Source organism: Wyeomyia smithii, chromosome 2 (assembly GCF_029784165.1).
Source record: "Wyeomyia smithii strain HCP4-BCI-WySm-NY-G18 chromosome 2, ASM2978416v1, whole genome shotgun sequence".
NCBI lineage: Eukaryota > Metazoa > Arthropoda > Insecta > Diptera > Culicidae > Wyeomyia > Wyeomyia smithii.
The window spans coordinates 54287534-54313887 of record NC_073695.1 but is presented as its reverse complement, the minus strand read 5'-3'; the positions used below and the strand labels follow the sequence as shown (position 1 = coordinate 54313887).

Sequence of the window (26354 nt, the reverse complement as noted above, 5' to 3'; positions counted from 1 at the left end):
ATACTAACCTCGCACACATCTGATGTAATTGTTGAACTCTTTCTGCAGCCTGGTGGCACTGTTCTGCTGTCGGGTGAAGTTGGTGAGATGTTCATCGAAAATCTCATCTGCAGTTCGGTCGACTTTGCCGAGATTTTGTAATAGCTGTAAAATAGAAGAGCAATGGTAACGGATTTGATTAGAACTTGTTAGCAATTGTTTATAAATTAATAAGGTACGTAAGAGAATGATTCAACGAAAGACGACTAGCGAATTTGTTTTTTCATTAGCCAAGGAAGGCTGATATCATCAGCGCTATTCGGGAAATCATTCCCGGTTTTTGTGTCATTTTTTATACCGCCTGTTTCAGTTTGTTGGCTAATAAATACGTAACAAGTAACGCAGCGTACCGCTGCCAGATATCCGGGCCAGTGGCACTAGCGGCAAAAAAGTTGTTCAATTTTGTCGGTTACATGCATATATTTTTAGCGGGGGAAGCGAGATGTTTTTTCTACTTCTCTGTTTTATGAATTTAAACTGCGACTTGAAACGAGAGTTAGCTAGTGCCAAGTCTGGTGCCAAGTGACGACGGTAGTTCATTCATCTGCTTGCGGTGAAGCAAACTATTTTCGAGCTAACAATTGAAAACAATTTTTAGAACCGGCTTTTTCCTGTAAAATTGTCAAGCATCATAAACGGTTGTTGTGACTGGCATCAGCCATATACCAACTCAATTATGTGTTGCACTATAATAAACTGGCACTTGAGATAATATGTTTTCACTGAAATGTTCTATCGAGAAATACTAGTTCGGAACTGCTAACGACCATTTATAAATGTGTTCTAAGGTATAAAACAAATTAGTTTAAGATAAGTGGCCAAGGCAAATTGATAAGTTCAATAACTGCGAAAAATACAACCCATAATTGGGTCATGTACAAGGCGGTCCCATTGATTCTGAAAAAAGGGGACGCGTAATTCTTTCTTAACTTGCAGTTTCAAAGTCTGTCATTTTTCTTTCATTTCTCCTAGTTTTCGTTCTTCGATGGTTGCTTATAAATTTTCCCGTCGTCGACACGAACCTGTTTAATATTTTTCTCTTTAGCATTGGCATTAATATCTTCGGCTTTCGTATTAAGCTGTTCATAATATTATATATCTGCAACATGGATACAAGATGTGCACATTTGTCTGCAAAACACAGATTTCTGTATAAATACAGAATCACAGATTTTTGCAAACTTTCTTACACATATTTTCCCAAAATATGTGCAAATTTTTGCAGACTTGCTCTAAACATTTTTTTCAAATTTTTAACAGATTTTACTCAGTTTGTGGTCCGCTGCAGATAATTTTCAAAAACATTTTAAACCTCTGATCTACTTACACAATACATAAGCTTCCATTCTGAACAACAGAGTTAAATGACATTTTCAAACGTGCAAAAAAAACTAATTTACACATTTTCTACTTTCCAATTGACTCAGCCAAATTGAGCAGACACATTGACTATATAGAATGCTTTTACATTTTCTGAGATTTTATTCAATGATCTAAGCCATCTTTTTGAGCACATTTTTTTATTACAAGCCAAGCTCGAATTTTTTCCTTCTAATCACCGGCATGAAATGAATTCAGCACATTTCACCTCCAACTTTACCGGAGTGAGTTGCCATTTTACGCGCACTCTCCTAAGCATCAACTGCGCGAACCGGTCCGTTGACTAACCTATATTTGTGAGCATTCACTTTGCCCCTTACTCTGCCCCTCCTCGGGCACATATGAAACCACTTTTCCCGCGTAGTAATACGGTGTATTGACTTTCGTTTTCAGCAAGAAGTTTCTCTCTCTCCATACGGTGTTGCTGTGGTGTGCCGGTTCCGTTGGTGGACCAGAGGGAGAAAGCACCGACTGTGTGCAACGAACGAACTGCACCTTCATGTGCACTCTCTGCATGCGTGTCTTTATCGATTCGGCAGGTTGTGCAGTGTAGCCTTCCAGATCCGGCAAAGCTGATAAAATATTGCCTCCCAGACCCTGTGGGCGACGTCGATGTAGTCTCTGCAGCTACGGTCGACACTGCTTAGATTGCGATTGCAACCAACTTAAAATAGAGGTACTTAGATCGAGGCACGATAGTTACAGTCATTTACAAGTACTGTAACACACCAACAGCTACCGAAAACAAAAGGATAAACCATTGGCATTTAAAATTATTATTGCAAATTTATTCGACAATAAGACAGAAAAATGTTTCCCCCGAACAGACTTACCGGAACAGCCATTTGCGACTGCATTAACGACTGCATGTATAATGGAATTTATAGGGCAATTAAACAACGTAATCGACGTTCGGTTGTGATTATCAGCCTGTATATTCATGATATACCGTTCGCCAAAAAAATACCATTGCCTTGGAGCCAAATTGCATCGGTGATTATTTCGATTCATGCTTTGGACATACGAAACATTGCCTTGACTGGTATAGATTTGAAAGAATGTGGGAGTAGGCGTTATCGGCTAACAGAATAGGTGCGAAACTAGATTAAACAAACACGGCTGGTTTCGATGGGGGTGGAGTGGTTGCTGGGGCGATCATGGGGAAATCATTTTGTCTGAAGTATGTCGAATTCGGTGTTTTCCAGTTGCCTTATTTTTGAATGCAGCTGTTTTTATTTTTGGTGTCAATGATGCACGAGGACGATTCGCAATACGACACAAATTTGGTTCGCTAGCAGACATAACCCCGTCATGAGTAGCAGCCTCGGTCGATTATTTTTCACAAACGAAAATTAATCGGAATTTAGGGAAGCGTGCTAGATGGCGTTTCGATAATTACTGGTACGTGCAAAATATTTGGCACGGTTAGCTGAGTTTCAGTATTGTCACTTTTGTATGCTACTAATAATCATATATGTTTGAGACGAATAGTAGTTTATTTATATAACTCAGCGGAATAGAGCCCGTGATGAGTTGCAGATGAATCGTTAAAAAATTTACAAGCCAAAAGTGTAATAACGCTTCATATGAAACTGGTTCATGTCTCAGGCCGAAAATTAGTCACATTTACGTCATGCTCCTAAACGTCAGTTTTACTGATCGCAATATTTTACCGAAATTCGTCGATTCGTAAGAAATACAAGCTTTTATAAATCTTTATATAAATGCATAAAAAATTATGTATCTCTGCTATTGTTCTAATCAGCACATATTACCTAACTGCTTGCATTATTTAAAATTTGGTTTATTTAAAATCCAATTACTCCCCATCGGAGTAATCGATTTCCACAATCAAGATTACGTTCGAATGCATTAATCAATGTTTTCTACCTCTGTCGTTTTATGCTAAAAATAGTTTTTCAGAAGGGTTTATGAAAAAATAATACTGATGATTGCAAATATGCTTAGAGCCAGAAGGGTTTGCTTGGTCGGTGGACGTTTTCGGAAAAACTGTAGATAAAAATTTTGTCTTCACGAAAAAAATATACACTGAAAGAAATTACAAAAGATAAAGCTTTGATGGTTGTCTGATCATGACGAAATAAAACAAAGTTGATATATTCTATAAAAAGAGAAAAAAATCAAACCAGAAAAGTTTGTTTGATTGGTATGATGTCTTTAGTAAAGTTATAGACAGTAATTTTGTCCTTCCAGGAAATCTAAACTTTACGGTGACAACAGAAATCGACTTTTCAAATCTCATATAGAAGTAGGACTCAGAAGTTTTGTTTTCTCGAAAAAAGCCCCCATGCGAATTTTAAGCTTAACAGAACTTCGGGAACACAAGCCTCAAAGCGGTCAAAATTGCACTTCCTGTAGTTCAAGAAATTGTAGATATCGAAAAAAATGTTGATGCCAAATGTCTTAGAAATGCACAAAACGTCGGGATCTGGTGTTATCCCAATTCGAAAAAAAATCGACATTTTGGGAGTTAGAAATTCTTGAGCTGGGGTCAATCAAAAAAGTTCAAAAATTTCTACCGTAATGTTTTCACGGGAATAGTACAACAATATTACTATATATTATATGTCTCAAAAACACACTTTTAAAAATCATTTTTTTCTACGAAAACTGTACATGTAGCTAAATATTTATAATTGTGCGAATTTGGATACGAAAAAAAAGTTGAAAAGTTTCAATTAAAAAAAAGGTGATGGTAGGAATAAAATTACTATCTACAATTTCACCCAAGACACTATTCCTACCAAACGAAGGGGTTTGGCTCTAAGAATATTTTTATCATAAATCATAAATAGTGTGTTGATGAATATTTGTTAAGTACTGTTTGTACACACTTAGAATTCACAGCCAAATCTCGGCAATTTGGTGCACTAAGCACTCGGTTGAAAAATGGCAGCTGGTATTTTTTTATAAGTCTCGCTTCAACTTACATGAAATTTCGTTACAAAATATCCGAAATCTGAATATTTGAGGTTAAACTATGATAGCTCGGTAATATGCATTATCGAGTTCCAGAATCATTTTATGTGTGTACACAAAAAATATGTTTAGAGCCAGAACGGTTTGTTGGATCGGTATACTGTCTTTGACAAAGTGGTAGATAATAATTTTGTCCATCCAAAAATCATACACTGTGAAAATTTTTAATTTCTTCGAGTTTAAACAACTATCAATGTTCAGCTAACATTGTGCAGTTGCCGTAGAAAAAAAAACTGATGTTTAAAAAGTAGATTTTTCTAACATATTAATTTTTTACAATAATTTCTGGAGGTCAACACTGCTGTCTACAAGGTGGTAAAAAAATGTCAAAGATGAATTCCTTGGGTTTCTGTGATACTCCTTGAAATATAACATTATTTCTCTGATATTTTGTGAGATTTTCACACTGGAGTACATGTACGTGTACATACCAGCTCGCGCAGTCGAGATTGACGGTGTGGTTAGTGATCCGAAGGCTGGAACAGACCGATAGTATATCCGGATATCCGACTATTCGATTATCCGTATCCGGATATCGGACATCCGAATAGTATTTGTTTACACATCCGTGATCCGAGCTTCGGATAACCGGATCACGAATATCCGGTTGAAAGTCCCAGCACTAGTATAAAAGCGATGCATTTTCCCTTTGTGAAACTCGGCTCACTTCAAATATAGACCTTAACTTCCATGATTTTAAAATTATTCGCCTTGACCGAGATACCCCTTATAAGAGAGCCTTTCGGGGATTAAGAAAAAAATCTCGCAGAGTTTCTGCACATGACAGTATTTCGCTTGCTTGCTTCTTGCTTGAAAATGCGTTTGGGCACCAACTTTGAAACCCCAAATCTTTTGAACATAAAATAATATCAACTTGAAACTTTCAGTAATGTTTCGAAATTATAACAAAAATATTTTAATTTTTCAGTGCCCCAGAATATCATTTTTTATATACATATTAATCAACATATTGTTTTGAACCAAAAAAAATTTCATAAAGTACAACTAGAGATGAATAAGCTGTGAAAATTTCATCAAATTCATGCAATACTCCTAAGGATATGCCTATTGAAAAAAAAAAAATATCAAGAATTTCAAATGTCAATAATAACATAAAAACATATTCAAATTCAATAAAAATGAGAGAGTCAAGGTCTTGTTTGAAATTTTAATATTTGTTTGAAAAAATTAGACATCGTGACTTTTAGTGATCCGTTTCACGAATTCTGACGCATGAATATTTGAACAAAATCTTACATTGGTTCAAAGTTCATAAAGATAACAGGCCATTTTTACGGTTTTGGGTGTTTTGATGATATGCATATCCCCCCAACTGAACGCAATTGTCCTGAAAACGGCTATTTTGTACATATTTCGCTACGGCTCATAGCGACCAAAAAAATAATTGATTGAATACAAAAATGATTTGTTTTAAGACCAATCATTAAGTCATCTCGAAACCATAAAAACCATAAAAACCGCTGGTATCAGTTCATGAGTTTAAATACCCATATTAGTATGGTTCTATTTAATTGTTTCTGCGCCCGCTCGAAGTCCCATTGGTATATGTATTTATAGAATTCCTCAGTTTCGGAACATGGAACATGACATATATGATATACATATTGTTCGAAACAGTCTGATTATTTTATAAACAAAAATTATTGACTATGTACTAGTTTATTTAACGCTGCTAAGTAGATCAATTGAGATTTATACTGTATTTTGCACAAATGCGACATCAGGTTTTTTCTCAAGTCAAGAAATTTAAACGTCTGTAGTTATTTTTTACTTTCAGTCCAAGTTTTGGTTGAAAAATATTGCAGTTCTGGAAAAATCATTCGTTTCTAAAGTACCATAAAAAACTATGATGAAGGTGCGAACCAGGATCAATTACCATAAAAAAAATGAGACCCTTCTTTAAACTTCGAAAAATAAGTCTCAAAAAATATTTGGCAATTTTCATGACATAAAAACCGACTTAGAACTGTGACGAAAAGACTAGTTTTGAAGATTGCCTCTAATTTTTTTCTTGGCTGCTGATTTTAAATTATTATATATTATTATTATATAAATTATTTATAGTGAAAAACTTACTAAAAGCATTTGTTTTTAAAATCAAATTTAAAATTGAATTTCACTCAATATAAATAATACAATAATCTTTTCCACATGTTAAGAGTCACCGACAAACTGATGGGTCATGCAAGCGCGTCAAATTTGTGCCCACCTGTGCACATGCTTTACTGCAGCTTATCATCATCGCTGAACATGCGATCACCAGGGGGATGACACAATACTTTCCTTTTCATTCAACCGAAGCTTGTCCTTCCTTGCTGTATGTAGTACCGATCGTAGAAAAATGGAATCAAAACTTTCGCTTTCCTCGTAAATTTATTCAGAAGCGAAATAAATATTACATAGCCCATCAGCCCAGAGCGATTGTTTTAATTTGTGAACTAGAAATCGGTGAAGATTTGATAAAATCGGTACGATGGAAGCAATGGACACGATGACAGACGAGCAATTAGGCAAAAGGTTAGTTTTGCTGTCCACTTATTTTGGGCCCATAAGTTTCGTTGCTTTTGCTCGTGCGACTCTTACCTCCTTACTTGAGTCGCCGGGGTTGATTCGTTCAACGGAGTCAGCGAAAGTCATCGAGGAATGTGGAAATCGGCAAAGTTCAAACTAATTCAACGCGTGCGTGAGCTGTGTGAGACTGTGCTGTAAATGTAGCGAAAGGCGAAATTTTCTCGCGTACTGGTGCGAATTGAGGTGATTCGTTGCTCCAGTCGTATTCTTCTCCTTTGTTCTGAAATTCATGCCACATCAAGTGTCACTACTTGAGCCTTAAGCTTGGAGATTAAATTTTACGTTTTACTAGGAGGGCATTCACCTTTTTAAGCGTCATTCAAGATTAACAGAAAATAAATAGCCATAACGCCTGTACAGGAACGTCATCGCAATGTCAGTAAAAAGTCATGTTTACTACAGGATACCTATACTGTGTGCAATAGTCACAACAGAAAAGGTGGGTGCCCCTTTTGAAAATTGTTTGTGTCTTCCGTGTTTGTAATTTGTTCAAATTACCCTCACTAACGACGGCAGCAAGTCGTGGGTTTACCAAACGGCTATAAATATGCATTTTTCATGACGACCAACTGCCAAGAATGATATCTGCAAAAAGGTTCGACTTTGTGCCACAGACATACGTAAGTGATGTGAGACAAAACGTTTGGAAATATTCATTGTACGTTTTGCTGTACTGAGCCGAAGCGTTACATTGGTCAAAATGTGTTTTTTTTATTATTTAAAAAGCGAAGCAAAGCCTTGGTGCTACATTCCGATTTGGAACTTGACCTTTTGTTTGTTATTACACATACTTCGCAGCCAACTGTTTAGTGTACAGGATAATTGCGTGGTTAGCGCTACTAACAGTCTCTCCCAAGCCGAGACTCGAACCTACCTGGCTTGTTAGACCATCATCGTACCTCGAGAGCATCTGGGAGATTTTTTATTTATTTTAAATTTTGTTTTGAATATTCTTTAAATTTTCAATTTTAAATATTTTACTCTTCAAAACTATCAATGTCATCATTGAGATATATTAAAAATTGACATAATCACTACTAGGTGAATTCTGTCGTGCTTTATTCCATCATCATAAAGCCATTATCGTTAAAGTCAAATTAACTGCTCCGCAATTCTTTGTCCGCGGTTGCAGAAGCCGTCGACCTGCCAAAGCAATCGCGTCATCTCTACCTACCGGGCTCATATCGAGTTAGCATAACAGGGAAAATTTCTCCACCTACTGTTTTTCTTTTCATTCGTTTGAACTTGTAACAGCCACCATCCGACTAAAAACTTTGCACATAAACTGGAAGCCAAGTGAAGGTCGAACGCGCTGCATCTAGGCCATAAGATACCGAGCGCCCGCACGGGCTTTATCAAGCGTGGGAACTGTGCATAAACTTTCTTGCCTTCTTTTCTTTCCTCTATGGGTCTTCGCGAGACCCTCACCACCACCGCCCATTTTCCACCCACTATCGCAGCCACAATCGTCGACTGTATAAGTAGTATTGTTATTTGTTGGGCATGCAACCGGTGCACAGTTACGATTTATACGTACACAAATGTACCCACCCGGTGTGTAGTATATTTACGACTCGCAGCCGTTTCGGTGATTTAATTATCCCCCTTCATATCTCCGTTGGATTGTATGAGTGCGAGTCGCTCTGGCGGTGCTTTTCGACCGATATCGCAGCTGCAGCAGCCTTGACAGTGACTTACGTTTTGGCTCGTTGCTGAGAGCTAAAAGTAGTGATCACGATTTGCTGATCAATTTACGATAATATAATTATCTAAACTTTGTTTAGGGAACAGAATGATTAAAGTCGATGAGGTAGAAACACCAGCCTAGTAACAAGCGATTTACATTTCTGTAACAAACCCCATTTTGGTTTTGGTCAAAAAATGTAAACAAAATTCGAATGTGAATATACCGACAAACTGCTAGCGTCACTTGTTAGAAACGTGGATTCAGTTTGCCGGAAGTGTACTCAAATAAAATACTTTACGACTTGTAGTATAATGAGATATATATCGCGTGCATGATTTTTCGAATTTGTCGGTGGGTGTGATTTTTGTGTTTGTACGGGGGACAGGAAATGTTTCCAAATTATTTTTATGCATCTATACGTAACGAGTAAATATAAAGTTAAAAAATAGTAGCATGCAGCTGCAAAAAGTATTGGGAAAAAATTTTAAGTTTAAATGTTCGGTTTTGCATAACAAAATTGCATAACGGGCTCTGGCCCGAAAGGCGGAAGGCTTAATATCTAGAACAATTAAGAAAAAACAACTATCAAAAACTGACCTTGACGGTTCAGAAGTATATAAAAATAGCTGAACTTCAACAAGAGTTTTGATTCCGGGTTTTCTGTATCTTATGTTCGGGTAAACTTGGATTCATTTTCAAGTCTACGAAGGAATAACTCCAGAAATGAAATCGAAATCGTGTGAACGTTGGCACTTGCTAATACAATAAAATAACGAAACAGTGGAGGGAGAAACGAAAACTATACTCAAAACAGAAAACACGCACATGCGTCGTTTTTTGATAGCGTGTAACTTCTTGCTGTAACGTATGCATGACTCAAACGAAGTTTCAAGTAATATCAGGAATACTGAATTTGCAAATTTGTCTGTAAAACACAAATGTTTTGAGTCTGTGTTTTTACAATTTGCCGTTGTATAAAAGTTTCTTCGGAATATTGAGTTTATATATATTTGCGCACGCAGATTTTCTAAAAATGTATGCAAGAGCATAACCTGTGAGGCAGATTTTTCGGGGTTTCATGCAGTTGCAAAAATTTCACAATCCTGCATCTCACTATTTTGTGAAACGAGAATCAACATTCGACCGTGATGAAGTGTGTTCGAAATTGTAACCAAAGCCTTAAATCCAGAAAAGCGCAAGTTTAATAATCGAAGTACGCTAACATTTTTTTACCTTTCAGTTATAACAATACTCATAACAAAAAAATGCTTTTTTCCCTTGGTTTAAATTGACAGCTCATTCTGGATCATTTTGACACTCACACAGCTTCGTATCCGTTTCTCCCTCCTAGGTTGTCACTTATTGGCAGATATCTGATGATAGCAACTCGGTTCAGCTAATTTGATTAATGATTTTTTTTATAAAAACTTTTATTTGACACGGCACCAAAGATTTTAGGATTGTCTCCTGAGCTGATTTTCACGGGCAGAAAGATTTATTTGAATGGTGTAGTGTCTTCGGCAAAATTCTAAACAATATGTCTCCATGTTTGAACAACCATCAACTTTGAGTGTACATTTTGTAGTTTTCGTAAAAAAAATAGATTTAGAAAATTGGGCTTTTTGAGATACGTTAAAGCCTTTTTACGCGGTTTTTACGCATCTTTTTCACGTAGATTTTAACAATTTGCGCGGCTTTTTTCGGGGATTTCGGAATTTACGCGTTTTATTACGTAGATCTTTCAGAAAAAATGTTTATTTAGTGTCCGATGATATTTTGCATGTGAAAATAATACTTCAAATGATTTTTTTCGAAAGTATTTAGCAAAAATGATTAAAAACCTTTAGCTAATCAATTTTTTTAAAGCAGATTTCGAAATTGACGCAGATTTCTAAAATTTTTGTTTTAGCGTATATTTTCTTCGTAAGGAACAGGAACAGGTCGAACTCGATTATCCGGAACATCAAACAAAATTTCATTCCGGATAATCGAGTTTTCCGGATAATCGAATCACAGAAAAAGTATTGAAGTTTGCGATTGACGAAAATAAAATAAATATGTTCTACTTTTATTTTATTTTTATGATGCAGTGGCGTAACCAGAAATTATTTCTGGGGCATTTGAACATGTTCCCAACATGCCGGAAGTGACATAAATGGGAAGTAATATTCCAGAAAGGATGGTAAAGGTAAAATTTCTAAATAAAAATTAAAAACGAACACCAAAAAAATAAAATTTCGGATAATCGAGTCTTCTGATAATCGGGTCCGACCTGAATAACATTGCCGAAAAAATCACACCAGTATTCTAAATCCAAAATATCATTTCTACCAAACCCTTTTAAAAAATTTGTCGAAAATTTTTTTTGCAAGGTATCGGCTTTACTATCGTCAGGTTTATCGTCCGGGAGGTTTATAAAGTCATAGAGAATAAATCTATTGCTGGAGAATACACTGCAGGTTTATTAGTCTCCCTTTCAGTCATATTTTTTTCAGCGTTATTCTCGACTGTTTCATCACTCGGACATGGCACTTTGTCTGATTTTGACATCCATTTCTATTAACTTTATTTGTTCATTTATGTGTCAATATTTTTGTTTGTGTTCATGAACAATTTTCAACGCGTTTTTACGAAATCCAATTGAAAATATTTTTATAGTTTGTTCCATTTATACATTTATTTTGAGAGCATAATATTATCAGATAGTACAATTTTGCCTAATTTCTTTTGTCCTGTTTTATTCGTTGTCTGTTTTTCTTTTGTAGATTCGTTAATTGCTTACTTAGTTTTTTTCGGCAATTCTACAAAAATAATTGACAATTTTACCGTCATGGATCGATGTTTGTATTCTTATCTTTTGATAATAATTTCTGCAAATTTGACAATTGTTGAAATTTTTTTATTGCTTTTTTGATACTTTTACATAAAATGTAAAGGTGTTCAGGTGGGAGCTCCGTAGCCGTAAGGTTACAGAGTCCGCTTTGGTAAGCGGATGGTCGTGGGTTCGAATCTTAGTAGAATCCAGCCATTTGGTTGCCAAAAGACTTAGCATGGGTTTATTCTTCTGAATTCTACAGTACCTCTGTTGACTCTCCTTCTAACAAAAATAAGTCCCGATTATAATAAAACTGGTGTGAGTAACGTATGAAAGTTCTCTCCAGGGAATTATAATTATGTAGAATTAGAATTAGGCGATATTGTTAGGATGGACAAAGGCTCGGTATAGTAGCGTAGTGAGCTTGAAACGGAAAGGTAGAACTTACACACAAGCACGGATATGAATGATAAGCGTATCACTTACTTCAATAGTGATACTGCCAATAATATGAAGTACGAAGTACAGAAAACACCTGGGCAATATCACAATAGATCCTAATCTCTGGTCGCAGTGATGAGTCCACACAGGAAAAAAAAGGTGTTCATCTCAAAATATTTTTCCAATCTTTCATTAATTTTTTTTGAGTTATCTTATATTCAAAAATTTCTTACCCATAGCATGTTTTCAGCGATGCATCGATATTTTTCCAATCTATTATTCAGTTTCATGAAAAATATCGAACGTCTCAATATTTTTTAGGCATTTTATCAACTTTATGCCATTTTTTTATTTATATTCTATATTGAATGATTATCCACAGTTTTTTATCAATTTCATGGAAAACCGAACTATGAATTTTCTACTTCCTTTAACTTCGTTTCAACCAAAAACAAAAAACAATTTTACAGAAATATGCCCAAATTAAAAGTGTGGAAAAATTGGGATGTACAACTAAGTTCTCGCTATTTGTTAATAGATGGCCTCAGAAGTAAGTGTTGGTTGATTTGACAAATTTAAAACGTGATAAATCAAACTGGTATAGGATGTCATTTTGTGCCATTGGTTTAATTTTTTGGAACACCATTCATTTTTGAAAAGCTATTGAAAAATGCTATTTTGAGAAGGTATTTATGATTGCAAAACGCTCAGATATTAACCAGAACGAGAACTTCAAATCAAATCGCTCTAACTTTGCGTAGAATAACCATAGCTGCATGCTGTCTTTAAGAGGAATTTGTATGATTGTGTTGGATATATTCGTCTAGAACAGTGTTTCCTAACCAGGGGTCCGCGTCCGGCAAGGGGGCCACGAGGCTCATCTAGGGAGGCCGCGAGGCTCTTGGTAAATTTGACAGTTATTTAAAATTTCTTTCTAGATATCTCTGTGAAAGCAGATTTTCAACTCCTCTGCGAAGTAGGACCAAGATGTGAAACAAGTTTTACTCGCAGGACGATATGAGAATGAGAAACGCAGGCTCGTATTGTAAAATTTGTATCAGAAATTTTTTTGGAGGGCCGCGGAGCTTTTTGTGTTTAGCGAAAGGGGCCGCGGAGCCGAACAGGTTGGGAACCACTGGTCTCGAACATCTTACTCCTGAAAAAAGTACATAAAAAGTTATAATAGAAAAACTACATAGAGAGTGCTCTATATCTCAATAAATGGACGTTTAAGAAGTTCAATTGCTTTTGCAAGGTTTCATATTTTTTAAAGTTCTACAACTTTGGTTCATTAAACAGACAATGTGTGCAGTAGAGAAAGCGGAAAATAAGCTAACTGGATATATGATACAGATTTGGAAAAATATACCGCATTCCGACGGGACATGAACCCGCAAACTCCCTGTCTCCGGTATGGTGTTTTGACCAATTAAACTACGGGGGACGGTGGTACTGTTCCACAATCAATATGCGTATCACATTCCACTGCCGACTTATTCTATTGCTCATCCCTAACTACACACACTGCCTTGCACACGTTATTTATAGACTGAAAGGAATGTCTCATCACACACAGAAGAGTAGGCTGATGCTGATAACTCTTATAGATCTGTGTGATCAAAGTCAGTCTGAGTCGTGCTTGCAAGAGCGACACAACAACGGAAGGTGCTCCCTCCGTAGGGCTAAATTTTTCGAACTAAATTTCTTTTTTTAATAACGGCTTTAACCCGTTAACATTCTAGTTCATTAAGCAGACAACAACTACAACTTCTACAACTTTGTCGAAGAAATCTTTCATGTATTTTCGCTGTATCAGAAGTTATATTTTTCATTTTTTGAAAGTAGACCATGATCAAACTTATAAAATTTGGATAGAATTTCAAAATGATGAAAATGATGAAAATGAAGATGATATTTATTTTGGGCAGTTTAAAAAGTTTGACCTTGGGACCACGAATTGCCACTGTATGTATAACAACAGAGATTTTTCAAGTTCGAGTCTTGCGGTGGTCAAGTTCCCAGACACATCATGTGCAAAGCAATATCAAATCATCTGCTAAGACAGATTCTGGTGACTCATGACTTAATAAATTTTAATACTATAAATAGAAGGGTAATCAAATCTTGAAAGCAGGTTAGTTCTCTGCTTTCATTTACTCTGATGATAAAAAATACTCTTTCCAGCGGTATTGACATAAATTAATAATAAACAAAACAGATTTAAAAGCATCAATGTACAAGGGCGAAAGTATTGTTTAGGGAGTGCCGCAATAAATTGAAAAGTGGAAGAGGGACGTCAAACGGGTTATTTTTGCGCCCTGGCCTAGCGTAAGGTTGCATGTATAGTTGAAGAAATATAATATGCGTCATTGTTGAGTAACCTGATAGTGTTTACATACACGTTGGCTAGTTAAAGTTTCAGGGGAATTGAAGTGTATTTTTAGACGTTTATATTATCTCCCACCGGGGTCATGAAAAGTAGCCTCCACGAAAGGTGAAATGAATCTAGTTGGATATTTTACGTTTATACAGAAAGCTTTTGCACGCAATCGTTAAGTCTTTTTGTGGTTATTGGATATATTATGTGTTGCATTCAGTTTTTTGGAAAACACATTCGTTGAAGGTTTGAATGAACCTTTGAAAAATCATTAATGTTCATAATTCAGAAACTAAAAAACCATAAAATTATATTCCCGTGTGAATTGGAGCAGAAAAATGATATATTTACTGTACATCGGCGTAATCCCCTGCAGGCTGGATCGAATCCGTAGCACACGCAACTCTGAAAACTGCCGAACACATTTACCTGCAATGAAAACCAAAACAAATAAACATTGATTAGAAGTGCCGCTAAAACCCACACAATCGATAAATTACATCTGTCAAAAAAGTGCGAAGCAGCACAGCTTCAAGCGCAGTTGATGACTTGCGGCTTCCAAAATTATGGCATTCCGTCAAAGAGGTTTCGGCACGAAACCAAGCAAACTACCTCAACTTATGGTTCCGATACAGTTCCAACCTTGAATCGAATTGTATACAAAAGGTAAAAAACAGCACGCTGAAACCTGCTTCGGTTGCATATATTGTTTCTGTGTGTGGCTTTAAATAACGAAACATGTTGGAGCAGATCAAAATCAAGCGCCTTGCAATGACTACTTAACAAGAAAGAAAGCGAAACCCAGCTAAAAAGCAACCCCGAACCACAAGTACACCCAGTAACAAAAATCCCGAGACCAGACAGAGCCAAAACATAAACACAAAGATTCATTTTACCGCTGGTTCGCGTAAAGCTTTCATCCACACGTTAAACAGCAAAAACAGCGGTAATAAAACTACGGAACAGAAGAGAGGTAAATACCAAACACCTGAGTGCTAGATCTGCCCAACATCATCATCATCATCAACAACATCTTATTGCCATCCCCCTTAGCCACCCACGGAACAGCAATCAACCACGAGGAAACGCAATATTGATTCCAATGCAGATCGCTTCTTTCCGCTGCAAAAACAGTAATTTTACACGAAAACCACCGTGTATTGTGATCGTTAGTCTGTAGAGCACCAACCAGGAAGGAAGATGAACGAACGGATAGGGGGGCGGGAGATGAAGGTAGGTATGTGGACTGTTGCATTACGTTTACGGACAAATTTTGGCTATGTGCCACGCAAGGCCCCAGTGCTAAACGGACTTTTCGCCACTGAAAAAAAATGCACTACTTAACAATGGCCGCTGAAGTTAAGACAAAATGGAAGGAAGTTGTGATGTTGAGCCGAGAGTGCACTTTGAAGAGACCCGTTTCTGACCGTATTCGAACCGGTCACAATCGGTTTCATTTGTTGTCAAATGGCTTTCACTAAATGGCAAATGGGTTGAGAAAAGAAACTGAGTTAGGATGCGTGTGATAATTGATACCTTTCGAATCGTCTAAAAAGGGTTACTTTCTTAGCTGTTCACAGGCGAAATTTGAACACACACAAACACAGCAGTGGTAAAGTGATCGTGTTATTCAACATGATATTACATCACGCTGAATGCTGTGTTCTCTGCGGAAAATTGAGCTCGTTACGGGTACAATTTTCGCTGGCCTTGATATTAAATTTAGGTCACTAAGTGCTACGACTGGTGAGTGAAGATTTGTTTTGATAGAATAATTGAACCGATCGATAATCATTCAATTAGAGTCCGTGGTCACGAAAGGATTGCATTTTTAGAACGCATATTCTGTCTAGATTTTCCTTGAGCCTCCAGAGGCGGAAGAAGAAAAAATAAATGTCATGTAATGCGGCAAAACCGGCATAGCTAAACGTATAACCGTGCTGTGTAACCTGACACAGGGTCAGTATTATAAGGAATTTATACACTTTATTAGGACGCGGAGCAATACAACTTTGCTCAAAGGGAACAGGCAACAAAAGGTTATTGAAATTTTCAGTGGAACTGGAACAAATTAAAAGTAAAGTGCGAATTAACAATGCGTTAACAATCGGAACTATCACAGACTGGAAGTGAAAGCGATACCAGTGTAGTGAAAATGAAAAAATCACAGGAAGGTTGTGTGCAAAGCCACGACCGCAAGGATGAAGTAGAATACTTTTACAAGAAAACCCAGCTGCTTGCGTGTCAGTCATTTTTTAATTTGTTGTTCAATTCAATATCGGATAAGATACCGATCACATCTTGGCTTTATCACTGACAGTGCGAATAGAGTATTTCTTGTGATAAAACAAACAGTGAAAAGCTGATTTAACACTCAAACTCGACGGCTCATGTGTTGTAAAGATGAGTCAACTTTTTATTGAATGCATTTACTAGTGCCCGCTATCGCACAGAGACTGCATTTCACTAAAGTGCCTTACTGCATCAGCTGCTATCGATGCTAAACCCGCTGTAACTGCTACGCTATCCGTAGCCATGCTAATATATAACCTATCGATAGTTACCGATAGTAGTAGAAAATCATCGATAACTATCGATAGCCATTTCAGTCGATATTTCCCATCCTTACTCTTATACAGACAAATAGCAAATTTAAAATGGCAAAGTCTATGATTCTGTCGACCGTGCTTGGGAAGCAATCATATTAACGACTAATCAGATCAGTCAAATTTCGCGCTTCAACAAAGATTGACCATTCTCAATAATATAGTTGCTTGTCATGATTTGGACTTGATAATTTTTGAATTTTGATTATGCGAAAAATTAATTTCTATGCTGATAATGAAAACTTTTCGGATGTTGTGCTCATGACTGAAGGAAAAGATAATTCAGTACGTTCTGAGACACGGAGATGAAACCAAATACATATATATCTGTTCCAAATTTCTTGAAAGTGTAAATTGATTTAAGAGAAAATATTAACTCTTCAATTAGGTTTTTATTTCATCCTGAAAAGGACAATTCGTTTTTTGATTCAATGTTTGATAAGATGCCGATCACATCTGTGCGTTATCACTGGCAGTGCGAATAAAGTATTCCTTGGGGGAAATAAACACTGAAAAGCTTTCCAGAACATTCTTTTCATTGGGTGCATTTGCTAGTGTGCCTGCTATCGCTCAGAGACAGCATTTTACTAAAATGCCACACTGCATCAGCTGACCCTGCTTATATAGATGCTGAGACCAACGTTAACCGCTGCGCTATCTTCGTTGCCACAGTAGTGGACGCTTCCGTTGCCATTGGTATCCGCTGCCCTGCATCACGTGGTCCTGCTATCGATGCTGAGACGCGCTTTGATATCCGTTGCCATACCACAGCTGTGGTCGTTATCCGCTGCACTGCTACTGCTGTTGTATCCACTGCTGCTGCTAAGGGAGGACTGCTGCTGTTGTCGCTGTCTAGAACTTTTATTAGCGGCTTCGGCTGAAACAGGCTCTTATATAGGTCAAATAGCATATTTTAAATTGCAAGGTATATGATTCTGTCGACCGTGCTTGGGAAGTAATCATACAACGACCAATCAGAGGTCGAATTTTTCATTCGACAAGGCTTGACTATTTTCAATAGTACAATAGTTTGAATAATAAATTTACAATTATCTTCATTTGGGAAGAATCTTAGAAGATTTTCCAATCTATTGCTGCAAGAACGAAGGAAAACCATCGAATACTAACCGATTTATTAGCATTTGAAATTGGACATATTTTTCACTTTTTTCGGTTTTAGATTTTCATTTCACATCTCTATGTAGCCGAACTTCCTGAGAGAAGTATTCTACTTCAAAAAGCATGGTGTGGTTCAAAATCAGTTGCTAATTACAACCTTTGAGCTGCCCTAACATTGGGGGAAATAAGATACACGGACAACATGCACTGTGGAAGCTATTTCACATTCAGTAAATTAAACGGGTGCGACAAATTTAAATTGCTAGGATGCAACACAGAATGCTTGCTTGCGTTGACAAAAATTATTAACTTTCAATGACTTGTTTATTTGCCTTCAAAAAGGCATTTTGATTTCCGAAACTGGATTTCCTGATGGCAATCATTATGCTGCCCCAACACGGGGGGAATAATGGCTGTCTGGCGACACACGCTGAGAAAAACCGCGCTGCTCCTGAGACGTGGTGAGCAACCACAGGGCTAGTGCTGCTGCTGAGGAAGGACGACTGCTGTTGTCGCTGTCTGATGCTACGCTATGCCACAGTTGTGGCCGCTATACGCTGGCCTATCCACAGCCAAGCCACAGTTGTGGCCGCTTCCGCTATCGAAGGTACCCACTGCTGCTAAGGGAGGACTGCTGTCGTCGCTGTTCAGAACTGTTATGAGCGGCTTGGACTAAAACAGGCTCTTATATAGGGATGAAAATAGGAATGAATTATTTCACGTACGTGGTGGAATGATATAGCGATCATTTGATAAGCTCCACCTCATTTTTCAGTTTCTAAAGTTTTTCCTCAGTTTCGTAGCACGGATGCACAAAAATGATTTCTTGTCGAGCCGGACCGATAGCACTCTCATTGAAGCAACAAAATAACATGTTTTGTGTCGTGTTGTGCAGCTTGGTTGAAGAAAATGTTCCCGTCCCCATGTCGCATGTAAGCAGATTATTGCGTTCAGTAGACAGTAGATAGTGTATCCAGCGAATAAACACCGATGGTGCTCTCACACACGCAACGGTTTTAACCCGTATCTTATTGCGGTTTGTAACATCAAGCGATTTCGTTTGCTAGCTGTTGCGTGTTGCATCATGTTGCAACTTGGCAGCTGGGAGATGACGAAATTCGGTTTATGCTGATTGATTGAATCGACTTCATATTAGCTCTGCATAGTCGGACTAACTGCTTTTGTGAAGGCGTACTAACAGGGAAATTTATTATTCAATGTCGGTTATGCTGATCGCAGCCTTTGCGCTGCCCCTACAGTGGGGGGTTTACTAAATAAAGTGAAAGTAAAAATTAGACAACTACAAAAGAATTTGATTGCATCCCGCACAGAATGTCTGCTTGTGTTGATGCCAGAAAATTATTAACCTTCAATTATTTTTTATTTGCCTTGAAAAAAGCATGGTGTGGTTCAAAATCGGTTGCTAATTACAACCTTTGAGCTGCCCTAACATTGGGGGAAATAAGATACACGGACAACATGCACTGTGGAAGCTATTTCACATTCAGTAAATTAAACGGGTGCGACAAATTTAAATTGCTAGGATGCAACACAGAATGCTTGCTTGCGTTGACAAAAATTATTAACTTTCAATGACTTGTTTATTTGCCTTCAAAAAGGCATTTTGATTTCCGAAACTGGATTTCCTGATGGCAATCATCATGCTGCCCCAACACGGGGGGAATAATGGCTGTCTGGCGACACACGCTGAGAAAAACCGCGCTGCTCCTGAGACGTGGTGACCAACCACAGGGCTAGTGCTGCTGCTGAGGAAGGACGACTGCTGTTGTCGCTGTCTGATGCTACGCTATGCCACAGTTGTGGCCGCTATACGCTGGCCTATCCACAGCCAAGCCACAGTTGTGGCCGCTTCCGCTATCGATGGTACCCACTGCTGCTAAGGGAGGACTGCTGTCGTCGCTGTTCAGAACTGTTATGAGCGGCTTGGACTAAAACAGGCTCTTATATAGGCCAAATAGCATGTTTTCAATTGCAAGGTATATGATTCTGTCGACCGTGCTTGGGAAGCAAGCATATAACGACCAATCAGGGGTCGAAATTTTCGTTTTGACAAGGCTTGACTATTTTCAATAGTACAATAGTGTGAATAATAAAATTACAATTATCTTATTTTGGGAAGAATCTTAGAAGATTTTCCAATCTATTGCTGCAAGAACGAAGGAAATCCATCGAATACTAATCGGTTTATTAGCATTTGAAATTGGACATATTTTTCACTTTTTTCGGTTTTAGATTTTCATTTCACATCCCTATGTAGCCGAACTTCCTGAGAGAAGTATTCTACTTCAAAAAATGCAACGGTAATATATCGAAAGCTAAAGATAAAAACCATGAAGATAAGAATGATGTGAAGTGAACATTAAGATATTTTTTAAGACACTGTGAAAAAAGAAATTTTTTCAAGACACTCTTCAAGTTAAAACTGGACCGAATGATATTCATGCTCTGGTCTTTGGCTAATACGCACCTGTTTTGGTTGAACTTTTGCCTTGTATATTTGAAAAATGTCTCAAGCAAGTTCCATTTCCCAAAACTCGGACACAATCATCTGTGTTTCTAGTAGTTCAGCAGAGTAGAGATCGGCGCAGGAAAATTGAACAAATGCGGTCTACTGGTTTATTACAGTTATAATTCCGTACAATTAATTGAAAAATTTATCAAAAACTTATATCACGTGTGCTGAAGATCAAAAAATTTGATAAAACTACACCCCTCCCCCTAGAATGAAAATCTTTCGCAAGATTATGGAATAAGCAAAGTAACGACTTTGTACATTCCCATTTTTGTAGTAATTAGTCAATTCCTGGGATGAATGAAAACAAAAAAACATACTCAAATGAAGCGCCAAGTTGGTGATATGCTTACCTGACAGGCAAACTAATCACGAGACAACCGCAATTACGGCGGCGGGTACGGTTTTGCAGTGACTGCTGATGAAGGGCCATTCTAATTTAATTAGAGCACGGTGTTCGTTGCCTGTCTGGCCGCAGCGGTATATATTTCTATTTCTATGAGACGCGGCGAAACTTTTCTTCGGATTCTCTTTCTAGTGAAATAGCGTGACACAGTTTTAGCCAGAACACCCCGTCAATGCTAGCTGCGCTGCTTTCAGTTTTCAAAAGTACAGGTACAACATACAGTGACTCGCCACTCGAGGCTGTGGAATATCTACATGCTAAGGAATGTCGTTTATGTGTTGGTGCTAACAAGACTAGTTTTTTTTATCCACCTTTGAATACTCAGCGACTGCTCCCAGAAAATTAAACAGCACTCCTTTGAATATGGTTTAAGAGAAAAATAAATCGCGTAAAATATTGACACTCTGTCGCATTTTCCAGCATCAAACCTTCCCCGTCCCCTAGTTACTGAGGAATGCAGCTGTGCATTATGTTGTACAGTACACGAATTTTGTTTTCCCGCTTGTTGAGCGGTGCCAATTTTTTACATCATCATTGTTGTTAATCATGAGCTAAACCTTTCCGACGCGGCACGACGACGCTTCAAGATATACCATCTTGAGAGGCTCGATGATGTACCTTTTAACCAATCGTGAACATTTCCCTTTTGGCGACATGCCAAACAGAAGGGAAGGGATCTCTTTGGCGGATTTGTCTACTATATTATAGACCTTATTCGCGGTACTTGTTTGTAAAGTGTTAAGAGATGCATTAGAAACAGTGTATTTTTATTACAATCGAACGTAGATCGATTCTTACAATGAAATCACCCGAAGGTTGGAAAAGTTAACTTCGTCTTCATCAGGCTACGGTTAGCTCCCCTCTAAACTGCTTTAGCCTTGATCTCACTGCATAGCTAGCCGCATTCATTGCACCGGTTGAAGCTAACTACCTATAACAGCAGTAGTGTGTGCAGCTTTATTTGGCTGTAAACCATGTAATGTATATGTGTACAAATTCTGTTGCTCACGAAAAAAACAACCACTGACAATCGATAGCTGTAAATAGGCACTTGTGGGTAGAGGAGATAAATCGATTCACGACGGGGATTGGAGCGAGGATTGAGCGGTTTAAATTCTTGCACTTGTCCGCTCAGTTGTATACCATGCACTAGACTCGCAGCAGGAGTTGGGTTGCAATAGGCTGCCATAGTGAAACTATGAAACGGAACATTTACAGCGGTTGGTTCACCAGGAGGCAGACAAGATAAACCAAAAATCGGTAGATTATATTGGTCAGCACAGATTTTGCCCTAGAACTCAAACTGAGAAAATATGAAAGATTATTGATTTTCAACCGTTTCTATGAATTTTGGAGCCGTGGAAGTGTGTTGAAGGATGCAGAGTAATTGCTCGACGCATTCATCTCTACGTGAATATTTATTCATCAAACTCTTCAGTAGTATATGTGATGGTCCCGAAAAAGACAGTTTTTGTTGTCTTGTAGACGAAAATAGTAGTGCCAGCTTTTAAAATCAATGGTCACTCTCTGAGATAAAATGCTTGCTTCGTTTTGGAAACACCATACAGAATTGTTTATTGTTTATTGTTTATTGTTAATTGTTAATTGTTAATTGTTTATTGGTTATTGTTTATTTCTTTTGCCTTATCTAACTTCCCAGTCTTAATGAGGGGTGATGGGGAAAAGCCTTTGTGTATAAACCTGGAGTTTCCAGATTTACAACAAACGCGTAAAAACCCCCGTAATCTTTTGCACAATTTTACATAAAATTACTGTTACAGAATTACATAACACAATTACAATCAAATACATGAACAGTTTTGTCGGGAGAATAAAATTGTGCCCCTAACCCTTGGGTTGCTGTCTGGAACCTACCTATTTCTGACAATAGACTCCAACTGGCGACGTTTCAGTTTGTTTTTGAACACCTATATTGATATAGTGTAATCGAATAGCTCGTGAACTTCATTGAATTGTCGACATATCGAAATTATCGGTTCATTTCGTCCGTATTCGGTTCTCCGGAACTCCAATCTCAGCGGCTCTCTCCGGCGTAGGAGAATTCATGGCACATACAAATTTAGGAGCATACAAATAAAATAGGAGCGTCAACAACACCTAGTAACAGTTTTGCTGCGAATATTGCTCTGATGGAGTCACGCCTGCTGTAAAGTGTTTCCATTCCAAGAAGCCTGTACCGGATGTCGTGATGCGGTATGCTGGCTGCATTGTTCCATGGAAGCAGTCTGAGAGCAAACCTCGTGAATTTCTTCTGGACAGCTTCGAACCGGGCGATCCAAAGATCCGCAGTCTCGAGTGATGATCGTACAAGTGAATAGTACAGTGATCGTAAACTGTATGGGTCGGTAAAATCTTTCGTAGTTCGCATGATAAATCCCAGATTGCGATTTGCTTTTGCAATTACGTTTGAGTAATGGTCGCGAAAGGTGAAACCTGTGTCCAGGATGACCCCCAGATCCTTTACTAAATCTACACGCTCAAGTTGAGTGCCACAGATTTGGTAATCCCATATGATTGGTGCAGTTTTACGGGTAAACGATAAACGAATATTGAAACGTCTCAAGAAAGACGATTGTAGTTCGAGTTCGAGCAGCATTTCGAGTTCAAAATAAAATTTTGTTATCTCCGCAGAATACAACACGCAATAGCGTGATATACTGTTACTTAGCTGAGATTGATGACACAAGAAGAATTTGATGGTCTTTCTTCCAAGCCGCAACACGATGGAACGCGTTATTTATTGCGTGGCTGAGAATTCCATCGATCCAATTCCACTGTTTGTTAACACGAAATGAGATTCATTTTTCGTACATTCGTATTACATACGGAATAAAATCTCTTTGTGTCTTGTGAAACTGGAAGAATGATAGAACTTGAAAAAAAGGCGGAGCCACTTACAACATTGCACAAGCGAAATGATAATTATGGTTTAAATCCCTCCAAAAGTTAAACCAGACAAAAACGAATTGATTACGGATAACGCACGCGGTCTGACCATGATTGATAAGGAATCACTGAGGTATTTGAATAAAGTTTGCAATTGACGATAGCGAATGATGTTTATCGAATTGCAACTGTGATCATAATCCGGTACAGCCATGCGGTAGTTTGATATTCTGCACAACAAGATAACACTATCCATGAATTGCGGTATATACAAGTTCAGCATGTTCTGCTTCATTCCAAATCAGGGGCGACTCGTGACTTTTGAACCCACCTGTTCAATTATAAATTCAGAAAATCACAGTTTGGGGAAGTAATCATAATCATGTCCGCGAAAAAACGCAAGTTACTCCTTTTTGTTACTTTTTAAAAATAACACTGAAAAAAAGATATAAATATAAATTTGGATTTGAAATTAATTTCTTGCCTGGCGTCCCCGTGTTCAATGCACAGGTTGCACCTATGGACGAGACGCCCCTGTTCAAAATGTTGGAATGCCTCACACGTTAGCGTCACAGCAGCATTTCGAACTCCATTTTCATGGCTGCAACCAGTCAACGTGAGCACGAACAGTAGTTTGTTGTCCCCCAGCCGAAGAGCTGCAATATGCAACACGCAACAGCGCAGAGTGCGTTGAATGTATGGGAATGCGGGACAAAAATCAAAACAGCCATTCTAGTACTTTTTTCAATTGGTTTGACATGAGAACTGTTTAGTACCGATGCTAGCTACTATTTACATGAATGACGAATGTCACATACGTAATCACAAAAATGTCTCAAACGTCATTTTTTGTACAGAAGCATAAAATGATAATTTCCTTGGAATATCATCCATTTCCAGATTAAAGGCTTGAAAAGCAGATTTAAATAATTTGTAGGCGACGAAAAAGTTACTTCAACACCACCACAATGAGGTTTCATTCTTATTTTCATTCAATTTTCCATAAGTTACGTTCATATAGATTTTATTGTTGCAAAACACTTCCATATCATTTATCTGGGATGATTTTACACTGATTTACACAAAAATTACGTATTATGCATAAAAATAAGGGACCGATGTACCATGCATTGCTCATTCTTTGTGGCAGGGGTATCATTCGAAAACGTGAATTCTGGTTAAAAGAGCAAACTTGAGCAATGGCAACCACCTTCGAAGTTTCAAAGATATTCCAAATAAAAAATGAAATTCAGAGAGATACATCGGAGTGCTTTTTTGACGATCGATTTCAAATCGAAATTGTCTTTTTTTCTCTAAGCATAAAGAAGCATGACCAAGAAGTCTTTAACTTCTTGGTCATGTTTCTTTACAACAAACTCTACAACAAACTTTCTGCTCTACGAGGAACTCGCACGCGAAATTATATGGTTCCAACTCATCGGTCTTCACTGTACGGTGACTCATTTTTCGTGAGAGGTGTGGTATATTGGAACGCGTAACCTTTTGGGATAAAACGAATAGTTTCGGAAGCAATGTACAAAAAAGCTGCTCAAGATTGTTCTAATAATGTGTCGATGAAGTGTAAATGTAGTAAGAAATTCGAAAATATTTTATTTCGTAACTGTTGATTTCACCGCTATTGACACAAAAAAGAATTGTCTTATGTCATGTATTTAATGCAATAAACTAAACTAAACTAACTTACATATATAGTATGTACATGCCTCTATCGTTGCCATTTTCATTTTTTAATTGAAAAATACGGAGTATATGAAAAATTCATTTGAAAACTGAGATTTTTCAAAGAATAACGTGTCATTTGAATAGTTGAAGCCACTTCACAGTAAATGCGTTAAATAACCGAATAGTTGAACTTACGAGGTTATTAATATTTTGACAATATGTCTCAGATATGTGTAAATAGAATTGGTTCATGAATAAGTTCACTTTTTTATTTTGGTCTATGAAACATTGCACTGTTCAGCGTAATAAACTGTTGCGTGGCTGAGAGTGCTGTACTTTTTCATTTAAAAATGAGATTATTTTTCGTACATTCATATTACATACGAAATAGAATCTCTGTACTAGGGTTTGCAATCCCGGGAACGATTTCCCGGGAAATAGCTTTTCCCGGGATTCCCGGATCCCGGGGACAGAAATATTGATTTCCGGAATCCCGGGATTTCCGAGTTCCGCGAAAAATTTTGTATGATTCACTATAGTTTCTTATGCATTATTGCAATAAAATTAAATACGTCAAACTGGTGCGACCTGAAATAAATCATTTAATAAAACTCAAAGTCACTATACTGCCCTTCCAAGCATAGTTGTCCCAGCGTGCATAAGGTTTGTGTAGAACATGGGACTACTATGATTGGAACGGCAGAATGGTATTTCAACGTGAAAATCATCTTTGCATATTAATTAGTAAGTCTTCAAATGCTCTAAGACT

The 26354-nt window shown here is 37.6% G+C and overlaps 1 protein-coding gene across 3 annotated transcripts in view; it reads right to left on the bottom strand.

Annotated features, from left to right (window-relative positions):
- LOC129721169 (myc box-dependent-interacting protein 1) overlaps window positions 1-26354 on the bottom strand; it is a 97687-nt gene that overhangs the window by 20748 nt on the left and 50585 nt on the right. For 2 of the 3 annotated variants that reach the window (XM_055673434.1, XM_055673436.1), the window contains exons 2-3: window positions 14683-14760; window positions 9-144 (exon numbers count right to left, since the gene is read on the bottom strand). In XM_055673434.1, coding sequence (XP_055529409.1) covers window positions 9-144; window positions 14683-14760 — 214 coding nt within the window. The remainder of the gene's footprint in view (window positions 1-8; window positions 145-14682; window positions 14761-26354) is intronic. The other variant, XM_055673435.1, reaches the window with a different exon arrangement.